A 13,987-nucleotide genomic window follows, 5' to 3' on the forward strand; every position below is an offset into this window, starting at 1 on the left:
ATTCAGCTGTGGAGCTGACAAAATGAGAACAGCCCCATCACGGCCACAGGAGCTGTGTGCTGGAGCAACCACAGCTCACCTGGTCAGGGGGCTGAGGAGCGCCCACCGTCCCGCACCTCTCCCCATGGCTCTCCCTTCCAGGAGGAGCTAGCAGAGGCCCATCTGAGGCCACCCAGCTCCGGGCTATGCCACATGATGCTGATCAGCAGTTCCAGACAAGGGGTTTTGTGTGTTTTCACAACCATGGCACATCTGTCTGGGAACAGGTCAGAGGGCACATTTTGCTTTAAGTGGAATTCAAAGTACCCACTGAATTATCAGGTGGTTTCTCGTTACACTGTGAAGCACACTTCAGGTCTGAAAATAAAACTAAGGGTTACCAAGACTTCAGCGGCTATTGTGCATGCTACAGTTTTCACTCCTTTGGATATTTAGTGCCCATAAACCTAGTTCCCTGTCCGGGTAATGCTTCCTTTAAAGACACCCTGCTGCTGACTGGGAAATGTGGAATGGTTTCCACACCAGGGACCCCAACAAGAGAGGGAAGGTTAAAAACCTTACAGTAAAGAGAAGAATGAGAAGGGAACTGAAGGGAAAAGAAGCTTTGCTAACTCCTCAAGTTTTAGCTGTGAAATTAATTAGTTCATTATAAAATAAGAAAGTCCAGACACATTCTTGATGTCCTGGAATTTAAACTCACGGGAACAGCAAATGTAAGCTTGTGATACGCTAAAAAAGGGGGGGGGCTCTGTGACTCTAATGGTCTCTGCCACCACAGGCTGATGCGGGGCCGCGGCGCCTCTGGGCTGGCCCGTGGCAGCCCTCTCTGCCGGGCTGCCCGCAGCGGCCACCGCGCCCGGAAAGCGGGAGAGTGGAAAACCCCCCTTGCTGGAGGGCAGCATTCTCGTTGCGGGTGGCGGGAACACCAGGCCGCTGAGAGGTGCCGGTAACCCCCGAAAAACAGCAGCTCACACCACGGCAATCACCGCAGAGCGGTCTGCTTGAACAGCGCAACTCTGACTTGCCACTTAGCATTTCCAGATTTTGTCAGGAATGTTTTAACTGCGCGAGACAGCTGAAGCAAACGTTTAAAAATGAACAGTCGTGAACAGAGCACTGAACTCAAAAGTTGCCAACACCAGAGCTGTACAAAAGTCGGCGAGGCCTACCCTGGCTGAGTCCCTCAGGGCAGGCTGCTCAGGCTCCTCCCTGCGGTGCACTTGGCAGTCGGCTTCTCAATTTAGTTTTAAGTGTTTGTTTTTAATCGCACATGTCAGCATGCCGGGTGGTTAACTTACAATGTGTCACACAAAACAAGAACAAGCCTCCCAGTTAATCAAATACCAACAAAACATCTCATGTCATATTAATGATACTTGGATCGGAGCCAGGGGGAGTAAGTTTGAAAGCCAAGATCCCTCTGCTTTCCTCACTATCTTAATTACTGTGCTACACTGAAGTTCCTAGAAACACGGGCATCAAAACACGACCTCCTGGACGCTATCACAAAAGAGATTTTTAATGATGCCTGTGGTTGCACCTCTCTTCCTCGCTAAAATAACGAGGAAGCCAGGAGAGCCCCACAGCACATACTGGACCCAAATGCTGTCCTTAGGTTCCACACAAGCTCACAGGCATGCTACGGGCTCTACTCGGCCGCACAACCCACCCTTCAGCCTGTGCTCCGAGGGAATGACGTGAGCGTTAACTCACTCGGGTTACCCCCACACTTTCTCCAGAAAGAGGTGCTCGCTCTCTTCGGGTGCTGTGCTGCTTTTGTGCTAGGAACCAACCACACAGCCGTGCAGCGGGGCAAAACTGGCAACGTGCAACCAGGGCCGAGCGTAGGAGCATCTCTTTCAGCAGCTGTGTGCGAATATATTAAGCTTAAACCAATGACCAAGCTGTATTTTAATTACAGCTGGGTTCAGCTAATCACAACCAAAACACCTGCAGATCTCGGAGGAAACAGATTTCTTTCCATAATGTAAAGGAGATTTTTAGGCAATATTCAGACTTGGCAAATGTGGTTTTTCCTTTTTCAACATAAAGATACAAGATCCATAGACTGGAAGAACTTACCCACTTCCCTGATTAAGTAAGTCAAATATTTTGAGCAAAAAGCAGCCCTCAAGAAGCTAGGAAAAAAATACTGCAATAACGGTAACAATAACATTCTCAACCTATAAACACACTAAACCAAACTTGCAGCCTCAATTTGCATGTCCCAGAGTGAGACCTACCTTTAACATATTGTAATAACATTAAATCTTGGGGTTTTGTTCTTTGGCTTTTGGAGGGATGAGTGAGAGGTACTGGGCACTTTATACAATCACACTTTCAAGTACTGAACATACAAATGGCTGGCTTAACCAAAGAGGGTGACTTCACTTAATTAGCTAGAATTATTCCAATTTTGTATTCAAAAGATGTAAGAACCTTCTAGGGGAAAACAAACTAATAAAAAATAAAATCCAGAACACACCACCACCACACACAAATCTCTAGAGGAGTCGGGGGGAGGAGGGGGAAGGAGGAAACAAAGGAAACAAACAACAGTCTGGGACTTTGAACTTCTGCACAGGGCAGAACCTTTACTATTATTATACCTTCACAATAAAATTTAAGTTCCAGAAAGGTAGAAACAGTAGAAGTCAACAACATTACCAGTTTCTTTCTTAGACTCTTAAATGGATGAACAGGTATCTGCTGAATGGCTCGCACAGCTACACTGTAAACTGTTCCTCTCCTGCCTGCCTCTTGAACACCTCTCACTTATTCCAAAGATCAGGTCTCAGGTGCTAGAAAATAAAATCTGTTATAGTTCAAGACTATAAATCCGTTCTTTCTACTGTAAGAAGATTCCAAGACATTCTTTTAACAATCCCAGATCCTAAGACCCTCTCACAATTCACAGAAATACCATGGCCAATTTTTTAGCATTACTTGCAAACTGGATTTCATATCTTGTATGAAGAATATTTATGTTATTTCTTTTTGGATATGATCTGAAAAAGACACATTATTTTTTCATAATACAAGACGTAAAAATATAAAGCCACTTAAAATTTTTGTAGAAGATATATCCTACTGAATGTTACATACTTGTGGCAAAAACTGAAAGCAGTAGTACGTTAGTGGTACAGAGAGGGCATAACAAAGAAGACGGGATTAAACATTAAATTTAGCCTTAGCTAAACTCTTTCTCATCAAGGAAGTGTCAGCTGGACAGAAAGAGGACAGATCCCCAATAATATGCCAAAGAAGTATATTACAATGGCTTGAGAATCCTCCACATTAATAAGGAACATGCATTTGTCTTCACTGTGATCAGAAAATAAAATAAGAGACACAGAGAATTACACACACACATACACTAGTGCAAGACTGTTCTCCATAGAAATTACTCTAGAGTTCTACCCAATTTCAAAGTCGACGAAGATTCTCCTTTTTCTAGAATACTATCCCAGAGGGCAAGAAAATTGACACAAAACCCCTCACTTTTACAACTCATCCTTAAGTTTATAAACTGCTTTTAAAAGAAACCTACTCTTCAGAATAAGATTGGTTTTGTGATCCAAAACGTTGAAGTGCAGGAGAGGCCAGATTGGTGCAATTGTGCAATCATACTGGTAATCAAAGTAGTGGTTCAAATTGTTCACAAACAGCTGAAATCAAGACAGGCAGCCAGGTTGAGACTACAGATGTTTATGAAACGTTAACTGGGCATTTCACTCAGTTCTGAAGCAGAATTAACAGCCTCGTGTACCGACCTTATGATTTCATTGCCTGCTATAATACTCTGATAGTTTAGCAGTTTAAGATATCATCATTGTTAACACACTGATATACCGACTCAATTTCACTCCTGACCTGGATTTACTGCATTGCTCATTCTTATTTAGTACTTCAGACTGTAGCTATAAGTAAGTGAGACTTGCCTGCCTCTCTTTTTAGTCCATTAGGACCAAGTAAGAACTGCTTTCTTTTTCACCTTTAGAACAGGACTGATAACTACAAGTCCAAAAGATTTACTGAAAAACAACTGGCTGCATCTCTATGTTAGTATCTTTGCCCCTCAAAATGAAAAATACATTGTAAAAAAATATACTCCTGCATGCTTAATTTCTTAGGTCTATAATTAGTACACAAATGGTGACAGATGTCTGCCACTTCAGCCAGGTAATAAGATACATTGCTTTCACTCATGAAACAGATTTCTGTCACTCCTGTAGTTCGAAACCCTATTGGTAGAATAAAACACATTCACTAGTAATCGACAAAGATGTATCTTCTGACAGAGGCTTCCCACTGGCCCTTCACCCTGAAATGTCTTTACATTTGGATGATGCACATTACTTACTGTGCCAAGGCAAATGGTAAAATTATCGTTGCCCCATCCTACATGCAAGCACGCTCAGGGAAAACCAGATGGTTATTGACTCACTTCACAACGTTATTGTATTAACAAGATCCACTGATAAAAGGTAGCCCACACTTAAGTTACGAGAACCTTTCTTCTGGAATCCGCCGGGCACTTGGACGCTATTTATGCTGCCATTAACAGCATATGCTGTGCACACATACAACACTTAGTGACAGAATGATTTGCAGGGCATGAAGTAGGCTAGAGAAAAGGGATGCTGAGCTGTCAAAGTAACATCTCATTATATCATATGAAAATCGTGAAGAGGAAAAGAATAGGGCAGAGGAAGAAGTGGAATAAAACCAATTTAAATAGCTTTCATGCTGTTTCTAGGAGACCATGTAACATAGCCGCTGAATGGAAGATGCCCTTTGTCGGTAGCAGGCGTAGTAAGTCAGCAGTAATACAGAAGGGTTGGTGGGGTGAAAGGAAAAAAGAGGTGCACACAGACACTGGTTGAGTATTATTCCCATTTCAGACTGCTGACTTCCCCCAGAGAACAAAATTAAATAAAGCATGAGGAAGCCAATATAGCCACTGGAAAATTTAAACAAAGAAGAATCTCAGCTTTTACTAAAACAATGATGACACTAAATTAAACAGAAACACAGTATTAGAACTTGGATAGTTTGGAAGTTTTTTTACAACTCTACCAGAAATACTAAGGTAGACTTTGCACGGAAGACTGAGCTGACACTCCAGGTCATTTCTTTCTGCAGAAATAAGAACTGTTTTGGCCAACAGAAGAGTATGGTTGCACAGAATCTGTGCCTTAAAAGGAGACAGATGATACTGAAATGTTGCTCTTCAGCCTCAGGCCATTTACAGAAGTAGCTCAGGAAATGTTTTTATAGATGAGAGGACATGCCAGGTACATCAAGTCCCAGCTCCAAAGAACAGACAGCCTCACTGCTAATTTCTTTCTCTGCTTTTTAAGAAACCTGCCTATTTGAAGTTATCTGACAAGTCCAATCACCTCTTCAAAAAAAAAAAAAAAAAAGCCCAACAAGTTATATATCAGGCAAAGTTTTGTATTATTTATAGATTATGATCACATTTTCTGTTTCAATTTTCAAGTATCTTCCACCTCTAAAAGCTTAAAAAGTTACAATTTGCTTTTTCACCGTCTCATTTATAAGTAAGAACAGTCATTTCTGTTTCATACACAAAGAATACTATGGTTCAAGGAAGGCCAAACTACTTGACTAGCGCCACAGAGTAAGTCAACAGTAGAGCTAGGAATAGATTAGAGCTGTCCCAGTTCCCAGTCTTTTGCTTTAGTTGTAAGACCACAGAACTGCAGAGGTGAATCCAGGCTGAGAACGTTGCCAACTGGCCATTAGACAAAAAAAGCAGATCATTTAAAGAGCTTCTCTGTAGAAGGATTTGACTGTTGGACCTCACGAGGTAGCATACTGGAGAGAGTGATTTGACTTGGGAAAGCACAAGAGGGCTTAGCAGATAGCATAGTTTTGCACTGCCAGCTTCACAGAACTTCTTGAAGATACTAGTCTGGTAGACTACATACACACATACATATGTATGTGTGTAACAGATGACGCTAAGTGCTACAGGCAACTTAATAAAGTTACTTTATACCAGATACAGCAACAGTTTTCAGTACAGAGCTTAACACTGAAAGGAAATGGAGTTGCTATTAAATGCACCATTTTCCAAGGTGATTTCTTTGCGGTTACTTGAATATAGGCAGTTTGGAAACAAACATACTAAACATTACTTGCAACGAGAGGATGCAAAACACAGTGCATCTCAAGTCTGCAGCATCTACATCTTGGTATGGGGCTTACTGCAGCAAACGTTTGGCCCAACAATAAAACTTTGTCTCTGATGGGGATTGCTCCCTGTAAAGAATGTTTCAAGCAACTAACTGCAAATGTGCCATGCATTCATCAAAACTGTATCTGTTCATAGGAATGTACCTTTTCAAAGTACCTATACCATGGACTTAAACTCAATGTCTTGCATCTCAGATGAGTTGCCTAAACCGCCGTGTTCTTCTGGCATCTGCTGGCTTCAAGAAATTGCCATGTTCTCGTAAGAGAATACCCCAACATTACCCCAGTATGAAGTTAAAAGTCTAATTAATTTCAGAAATTTCAAATGCATGGTAGTACCTCAATTGAAACGCAACCGTACTTTTTTAAGTTAGATCTGTACAGATAATAAATACATCTAGGCAAAATACTTCGATCCAGAGACAATTCTGAATGACTGATCCACAAAACTCCCAGATACTTTGGATCAGAGATTCCCAAACTGTGGATAAGGAGTCCTAAAGCTTCCCACAGAAGTATGCAATATACTTTTATCTTGCAGAAGATATAAAACAGCAGAAAAGGCTATATGCCTCCATGGAGACAGATTATAAGGCTCACACAAGATACTATGTTCTAAACTGGTGCAAATCATCTGATTTACAGTAACTATCTGTGTGTGCTCTTTACCCACAGCAAGTGTAAAACAATTTGAATTAGGAATACCACAGTTATTTGGAAAGTAAATTTCTCAAGATTTGTTATATACTGCAGAGCTGCTAAGACCCATTGCTTTTAATAAAGCTTTAGTCCACAAGGCCCAATCTGTCTGTAACAAAGAAGGAACATCTCTGCTAGGTCTGAAAACTGCAGAAGAGATCGCAGACGGCTCAGATACAAGACTCACGTTCATTGCCAAATTGGTCTTAGTAGGTTGGCTGATAAAACTTTAATGCTTAACATTTAAAGATTATGGAACAAAGAACTGGTTTGTAAACTCCCAAGAGGGGCTAGTGCTGTTAACTAATGACATAGCTTTTCAGTCAGACCATACCACCTTGCATGAAGCTTTAGTATACTCAGTACTAGTTAGCAATGTAGGGCCAAAAGAAACGGCAGCCATACCTCAGTATCCACCAAGGATGTGTTCCTGAAATGCGTAACATTTAGCAGTTTGACAGAGTAAAGCTACTTCTCCTATAAAAATTAGTGTAATAGATGGGGGATATATGCAGGAACTTCAGAAAGACACTTTAAACACACAGAGATAGTACGTATGAGGTAGAGCATCACAGAATGGTTGAGGTTGGGAGGGACCTCTGCAGATCATCTGGTCCAACCCCCCTGCTCAAGCAAGGCCACTTAGAACAGGCTGCACAGAACCACGTCCAGACAGCTTTTTAATATCTGCAAGGTGGGAGACTCAACAACCTCTCTGGGCAACCCATTCCAGTGCTTGGTCAGCCTCACAGTGAAAAAGTGTTTCCTTATGTCCACTGCCTCCTGTCCTGTCACTGGGCATCACGGAAAAGAGCCTGGCTCTGTCTTCTTGATATCCTCCATTCAGGTATTTATACGCGTTGATAAGTTCCCCCCGATCCTTCTCCAGGCTGAACAGTCCCAGCTCTCTCAGCCTTTCCTCATAGGAGATATGCTCCAGTCCCTTAATCATCTTCACGGCCCTTTGCTGGGCTCCTTCCAGTATATCCATGTGTCTCTCATACTGTGGAGCCCAGAACTGGACACAGTACTCCTGGTGTAGCCTCATCAGTGCTGAATAAAAGGGAAGGATCACTTCCCTCAATCTCCTGGCAACAGGATGGAGAAGCAAGAATAAGGTCAGGATTCATCAAATAGAAGAGATCAAGATCTGAGTCGTCCAACAGAGGAGATGCTGCTGTTTCATAACTGACCATGTTACAGAAGATTTAATCACCATCAGATTTCATTGCCATCACCTTCCTTGGGTAATTTAATGGAAAAGGACAGAAAAGCAAGGCAACAATAACAATTAACAGTGCACTGTATTAAATGATCAGCGACAGAACCCTGAAACGGTGGATAAAGAAGCAACAGATATAGCAAGGTGTTGCCGACCTTGGGTAACTGAATCTAGTTCTGCCACTATGATCAGACTGCCATTTAAACAGCAAACATTCAAGATCACATAAAATCTACCTGAAAGTAGCTCAGTGCTCGAACGTGTGGCAACACAGATCAGCCGTGCTCAATCCTTGCCAAGAGGAAAGCATTTCATACCATTTAGAACAGACTCGCTCCTCTCCAGAGCTCGCTGCCCTTCACTGTTTGGTGACGGTAACTCTGCCCTACACGCAGCCTTCCCCGTAAAGTGTTAAGCACGCTAGCCTGAGCGGCGCTCCAAATGCTCATTACTACTGATCCCCCGCACTTGCCTTTTAACTGGGGGGGGGGGGGGGGGGGGGGGAAGTATGCTAACAAGATCGAAGCGAAAGGAAAGATGAAGGGGGAAGATAAAATAAAAATGTGAATTGAGCAGAAGGGTCACGAAGTCAAGAGGTAAAACATCATCGGGGATAAGCAGCCTTCCTGAGGGAGAAAGCGTGCAAAGCTACCCTTGTAATATCCCAAAGGAGCTTACGGGAAAGGAGCTGGCAGGCTCCCACGCCCCCTCTTGCCCACCGGACGCGCGCAGGACCCGTTCCGAACCCGGGCTCCGGGCAGCGCCATTGCCGGGCCTGCAGCGCCCCCCCGCGGCCGCAGCGCGCCCCGGCCCCCACCCGCCCGCCGGGCGCCATGCCGCGGGCGCGGAAAAACCCCCTCACCCACGGCCACAGCCTCGGCCTCACTGACCAGATTCTCCTTTCTCCACTTCGCTTCAAGACAGGGCACAGCTATCAACGCCACTGATAATAACACATCTTCATTATAAAAAGCCCTTTTGGATACCCCATGTCACTTACAGGACCTTGTGCCAGCTCTTATTTTTTTACTCATTTACTCCCCTGACTTACTTTAATAGCAAAAAAGCTAACTTTGGCAGAAGATGAAAAGAGGGATTCAGGTTACACACAAATACTAACCTCTGGCTGTTACCTTTCAGGGATTTCCTTGTTAATCTCTTCAAATCACGAAACCTCCTCTTGTCTCAAATACGGACGGGCTGCCACACAGCACCAGAAAGCGCCATTTGCTATGCTATCCTACTCCTTACCCACACATACGCTTATTCAAGAAACTTACGTACATCACAGACTTGTAAAATTGTCCCTTCATTTGTAGGAGGCCACACTGCAAAGCTGTTCAGAAACATGACAATCCCTGAAGGGTAACCTTTTATTTTACTGCAATAACTATATAGCACAGTGCCTCCAGTTCCCCTCTTTTCAGGAGGGGAGTAAATACGCAGTGCAAGCTAGAAAATGAAGTCACTATGATGCAATCTGGTGAAATAATGGATTGTGCTAGAAGGACACAGACTCTGGAGAGCTTTCCATCCCTTATGTGCTCGTTACCAGAAGGCAAACAGACACAGTCTCCAATTCATAGATCCTGGGAAACAAGAGTACAGCAGTCACGACAACACGGTTTATTTATTCACTGCAAAGCATTTCATTTAACTAGGAAAGCGCTATCAGAAGAAACCAGAAATCAGTAGAAAAGCAACAACAAGAAGATAGTACTTAATGGCATTTAATATTAAAAGAACTTCAGAGATCTGTTTCTTTCACGGGGTGTTTGTAATCACTCCTGCAACTACATGATCTTCATAGTAATTCTGGTTGGTCTGTGTTGGTAGGCTGCAGCTTCTAAGCAAGACTCCTGTTACTCAGCTCCACTAACACACAGAGCCAGCTATAATTTCAGCATAATCCTGATGGGTCTCTTTCAGGAGCAGTTTTTCCACCTCTTCTCCCGAGCAGTCTCTAGTTTCAGTTTTGTGCTCTCAATATGCCTCCTGTTGTGCTACTCTTAATGTCACTGTAAATTTAAAAAGTACATACTGAGCTCAGACTTAAAAAAACCTCACAATATCTACTGTAGCGCTGCTTAACCAGATCAGCTCAACTGATACAGTTCTTTTTCCTCACCCTAGCAAAGTGGGCATATCCAGAGCACATACTTCTCCCAGACCACCCAACAAGTCACAGAAGTGGAATACTAATACTGACATTTTTCATCATCATTCAAACCAGCAGGGTTGCAGGCAGAAGCAAACACTTTCAATTACAAAAACTTGGCTTGCAAAAACACTTAGCCACATTAAAAAACCCCTTCTGACTACACAATTCAAAGCCACAGTCCAAAATCTAAGACTATTCCTGATAAACTGATGAGACAAGATGATCTCCTGTGTTTTACATTTCAGGATATGGTCTCTAGGATCATGTAATCACCAGCTCAGGCTAGTGACCGGAATTCTTACTTCAACAATGCATTGTCATCATATGCTGACTTTGCATTACTTACAAAGAAGGGGGGGGGGGGGGGGGGAGGGGAGAACAAAACAGTATCAAGATTATATCCTCTGTGCATGTATATACAGTAATGACAACATCTTCCACATTTCCTTCTGGCTTTATAGGAGCTGCAAAAAGAAACCTGCCTTTCACTTACCTCTATATACTGTAATTGCCAAGATGGAGCATATGAAATGGCAGAACAAGAAATTAAACTTAATGAGAAAACTATGACAGAATGCTCAACAAGAAGGGATGGAGCAGCAAATTCCTAAAACCATCTACTTGGTTCATATTCCCTTTAGGAACAGCTGTCAGTATAAATGCTGTATCAGCATCTTGCTCTCTTAAACCAAAAATATAAAACACATTTATGTTTCCCAGAGACATGTCATGGTATTTTAACAGTAAGTTGCTAATAAGAATCTCAGCACTCTCTGGGTTAAGCCATCCACAATGATTATGAGCGATTGTGTTTTAAAAGTCACTGAAATGGAGACAAAGCTCAAAATGTATCATCACTTGCACCAATGTTAGCAGCTTCTATTCAAAAGAAAGCAACACCTATTTTGTTACATACATACAATGTCTGCAACATTCACCCAGTGGGAAAAATCCATTCCTTGTATAAATCCGGGGCATGTCATTGCAAACAAGGTTTTTAATTAAAATTGGCATTTTTGAGCCTCCTACTGACTGACGGTGTCTCACTGCCTCCTCCTCAGATGGCTAAACTGGCTTCCAAGAGAGATGGCAGAAAGAAACAAAATCGCTAGAATACCTAACTTTGACAAGTCTCTGCTGGGGACAATTTCAATAGCAGGATGCTGCAGAGAGAAGTAAGGAAAGAATAGATGACTACTTAGGAAGTGTTCCCTAACGAAGGCTCAAAACATCACAAACAAGACAGTAGAAGAGATATTTTATTCGTAAGCCTACATACAGGATGATCAAGCAGGACAATTTTAATCAGAAACTATATTGTTACAGGGAATGCAGAACAATGTCAGCACCTCAGTGGGTGCGGCTTTCTTTGAATGCAGAAGGCTAGACCTCTGGCTGGGAGGTTAGCTCAGCTGTCAGCACTGACAAAGCTTTATCCCTCTCAGAAAACAGGCAGGGGTAGGCTCTCAAGTCAGATAGATAGATAAATAAGACTTCCTTGGCCAGAACATTTTCCCCAATTTAATGCAAAGAGTTTATATTGACTGCTAATACCATACCTTCAGGAGGCTCTTCCCGTAAATGAGGCGGCAGTTCTTCACTTGTTGTCTCAGTTTCATCTTCCACCATCTGTGTTTCCAAGCTAGGTCCCTGCAGAACAGAACAGCAAGAGGAGGTAAATTGGAGAAAGTTCAGAAAGGAACCACAGAAATAATTACAGGATTAGATAATATACCAGACAGTAAGGACACAAAGAGCTCACTTTAGCTGATGAAAAAGCAAGCTGCTGGGAGATTTGTTTGCAGTCAAATTACTTAAAGGAAAGGGGGAAGAAAAAAAGAAAAAAAAAAAGGATGCTTCAAGCTAGCAAGCAAAGTTACAAGGGTCTGAGTAGACTAAAAACGAGGAACTGAACGGTGAAGCACAATTTCTAAATTACTATGTCTAAACCACACAATGTAATAATAAATTCAAATCCCCATTTACCGAGGGTGGCAGCAGATTCGCCATCACTTGGAATTTTCAGGAAAAAAATCCAATCTTTGATTTGTCTTACCAAGACTAGATTCTGAAATATCTGTGGCCTGTTCAATACAGAAGGAGATCAATACGGGTTACAGAAATGGTCCCACATCTCATTTTTCAAAGGAAGATATAGCAAACTTGTTTACAATTTTCTAGCCCATCCAGGCCCACTAAACATGTAGTTTTCCCCTATATGTCCCTACATGTACATTTGTGCCTGCATGTGTAATATGCTAGACTAACCACTCCTGAAAAAACTACCAGATTGCCCTCTGAAGTTTTGCATTTCCACTTTGCAGTCTTCAGGATCTTAGAAAGTGCCTGCAACATTGCTGATGGAAGGATGTCAGCAGAGTTACCAGATCTGTAGGCTTAGAAAGCATACACTTGTATTTAAGGCTGAATTCACTCTGCACACACAATATTTTCATGGCTTGTGGAGCTATAAAAGTGTAGTTGCTTTTTCAGTTTCAAACTACCAAAGAAAAAAACCCCACCCCCTGCTCCTTCCCCCCCTTTTTTTTTAAAAAGGGGTAACAACAGAGTAAACACTAGGCATAGCTACAGACCTCTTTAAAAAAAAACTAACCAATTTTCTTCTTTTGGAACACTAGTAGTCAAGAGTGAAATCAGAAACTTAGCAGTCATTAGGAAACGAGGCTTCTGTGCACTTTGAAAACATGAATGGGTTTGTAGTCTGAACTATCTGAAAATGTGTATTAATATGCAGCTGGAAGGTTACAGAAGCCAGCTTAAACACTGGTACATCAACAGCTTGCAAGACTTTATTATTTGAACTCAGGAAGAAAAAGGGCTTACAGCATTAAAGCTGCAGTATTTATTTTCATACTGTCCCAACCCTGTGACTGCAAGGTTACTGCCAACAGTATTGCATACTTTCTGTTTCCTCATTTTGTACATTATAAAGACTAATACACTTTTTAAATGTCTTCCTTTGCGCAAGTAGCTTACATTTTCATCCATTCCCCATTTTTTCAACAAAATGGACATGAAAAGAAAAATTACCACCACATTGTTTTCAAGAGTCTGATAGCAGGGAAAAACAGACCACCCAAGTGAAGTTATCCAAGTCTATTCTGTTTCTGCCACTGCTGCAACCTTGATTTCTGCCATCCATGACTACGCAAGCTTTACCTAAGCTATTTACCTACTTCTCCTCATTTAAAAATACCTGGTATCAATACCAACCAGCTTTGGTCAATGAACAGTTTAAACATTAAGTAATGCCTTGTAGTAGCTATCATGGAAAGGAGAAAAAAATATTTTTACCACAGGGTACAGATGAGAAAGTAGTAAATTACCTGACTTAGTCCAATTGAAAATCAAACCCATGAACACTAAGGTCTAACCATCTCCTCACTTCACCTAAATAATGTGATCTAGATTTTAAGAATGTGTAAGCAATTCTGGATAGGAGCAACAAATTGAATATAGAGTACTTATGTGAATAAGTTTCTACATCAACCACAGGCAATATATTTATATACATTTCTTTCCTACCCCTTAATGCTCCAGAGAGAGAAAGGAGAAGATGAGGCTATATTAGTACACCAAATCAGAACATTTCTTTTCATACAAAAGATGTAGATATGGAGGACATGAGGTACCAATATTTGCCTTGCAAACATGCTGAACCA

The 13,987-nt window shown here is 41.9% G+C and overlaps 1 protein-coding gene across 1 annotated transcript in view; it reads right to left on the reverse strand.

The window, feature by feature from the left end:
• The window catches only part of LOC142593811 (transmembrane protein 263-like), a 187,609-nt gene extending 175,295 nt beyond the window's left edge, over positions 1 to 12,314 (reverse strand). Inside the window, exons 1-2 of the mRNA XM_075713013.1 lie at positions 12,291 to 12,314; positions 11,864 to 11,954 (exon numbers count right to left, since the gene is read on the reverse strand). Coding sequence (XP_075569128.1) covers positions 11,864 to 11,954; positions 12,291 to 12,314 — 115 coding nt within the window. The remainder of the gene's footprint in view (positions 1 to 11,863; positions 11,955 to 12,290) is intronic.
• Between the last annotated feature and the right edge of the window lie 1,673 nt (positions 12,315 to 13,987).

This window comes from Pelecanus crispus, chromosome 6 (assembly GCF_030463565.1).
Source record: "Pelecanus crispus isolate bPelCri1 chromosome 6, bPelCri1.pri, whole genome shotgun sequence".
Lineage (NCBI taxonomy): Eukaryota > Metazoa > Chordata > Aves > Pelecaniformes > Pelecanidae > Pelecanus > Pelecanus crispus.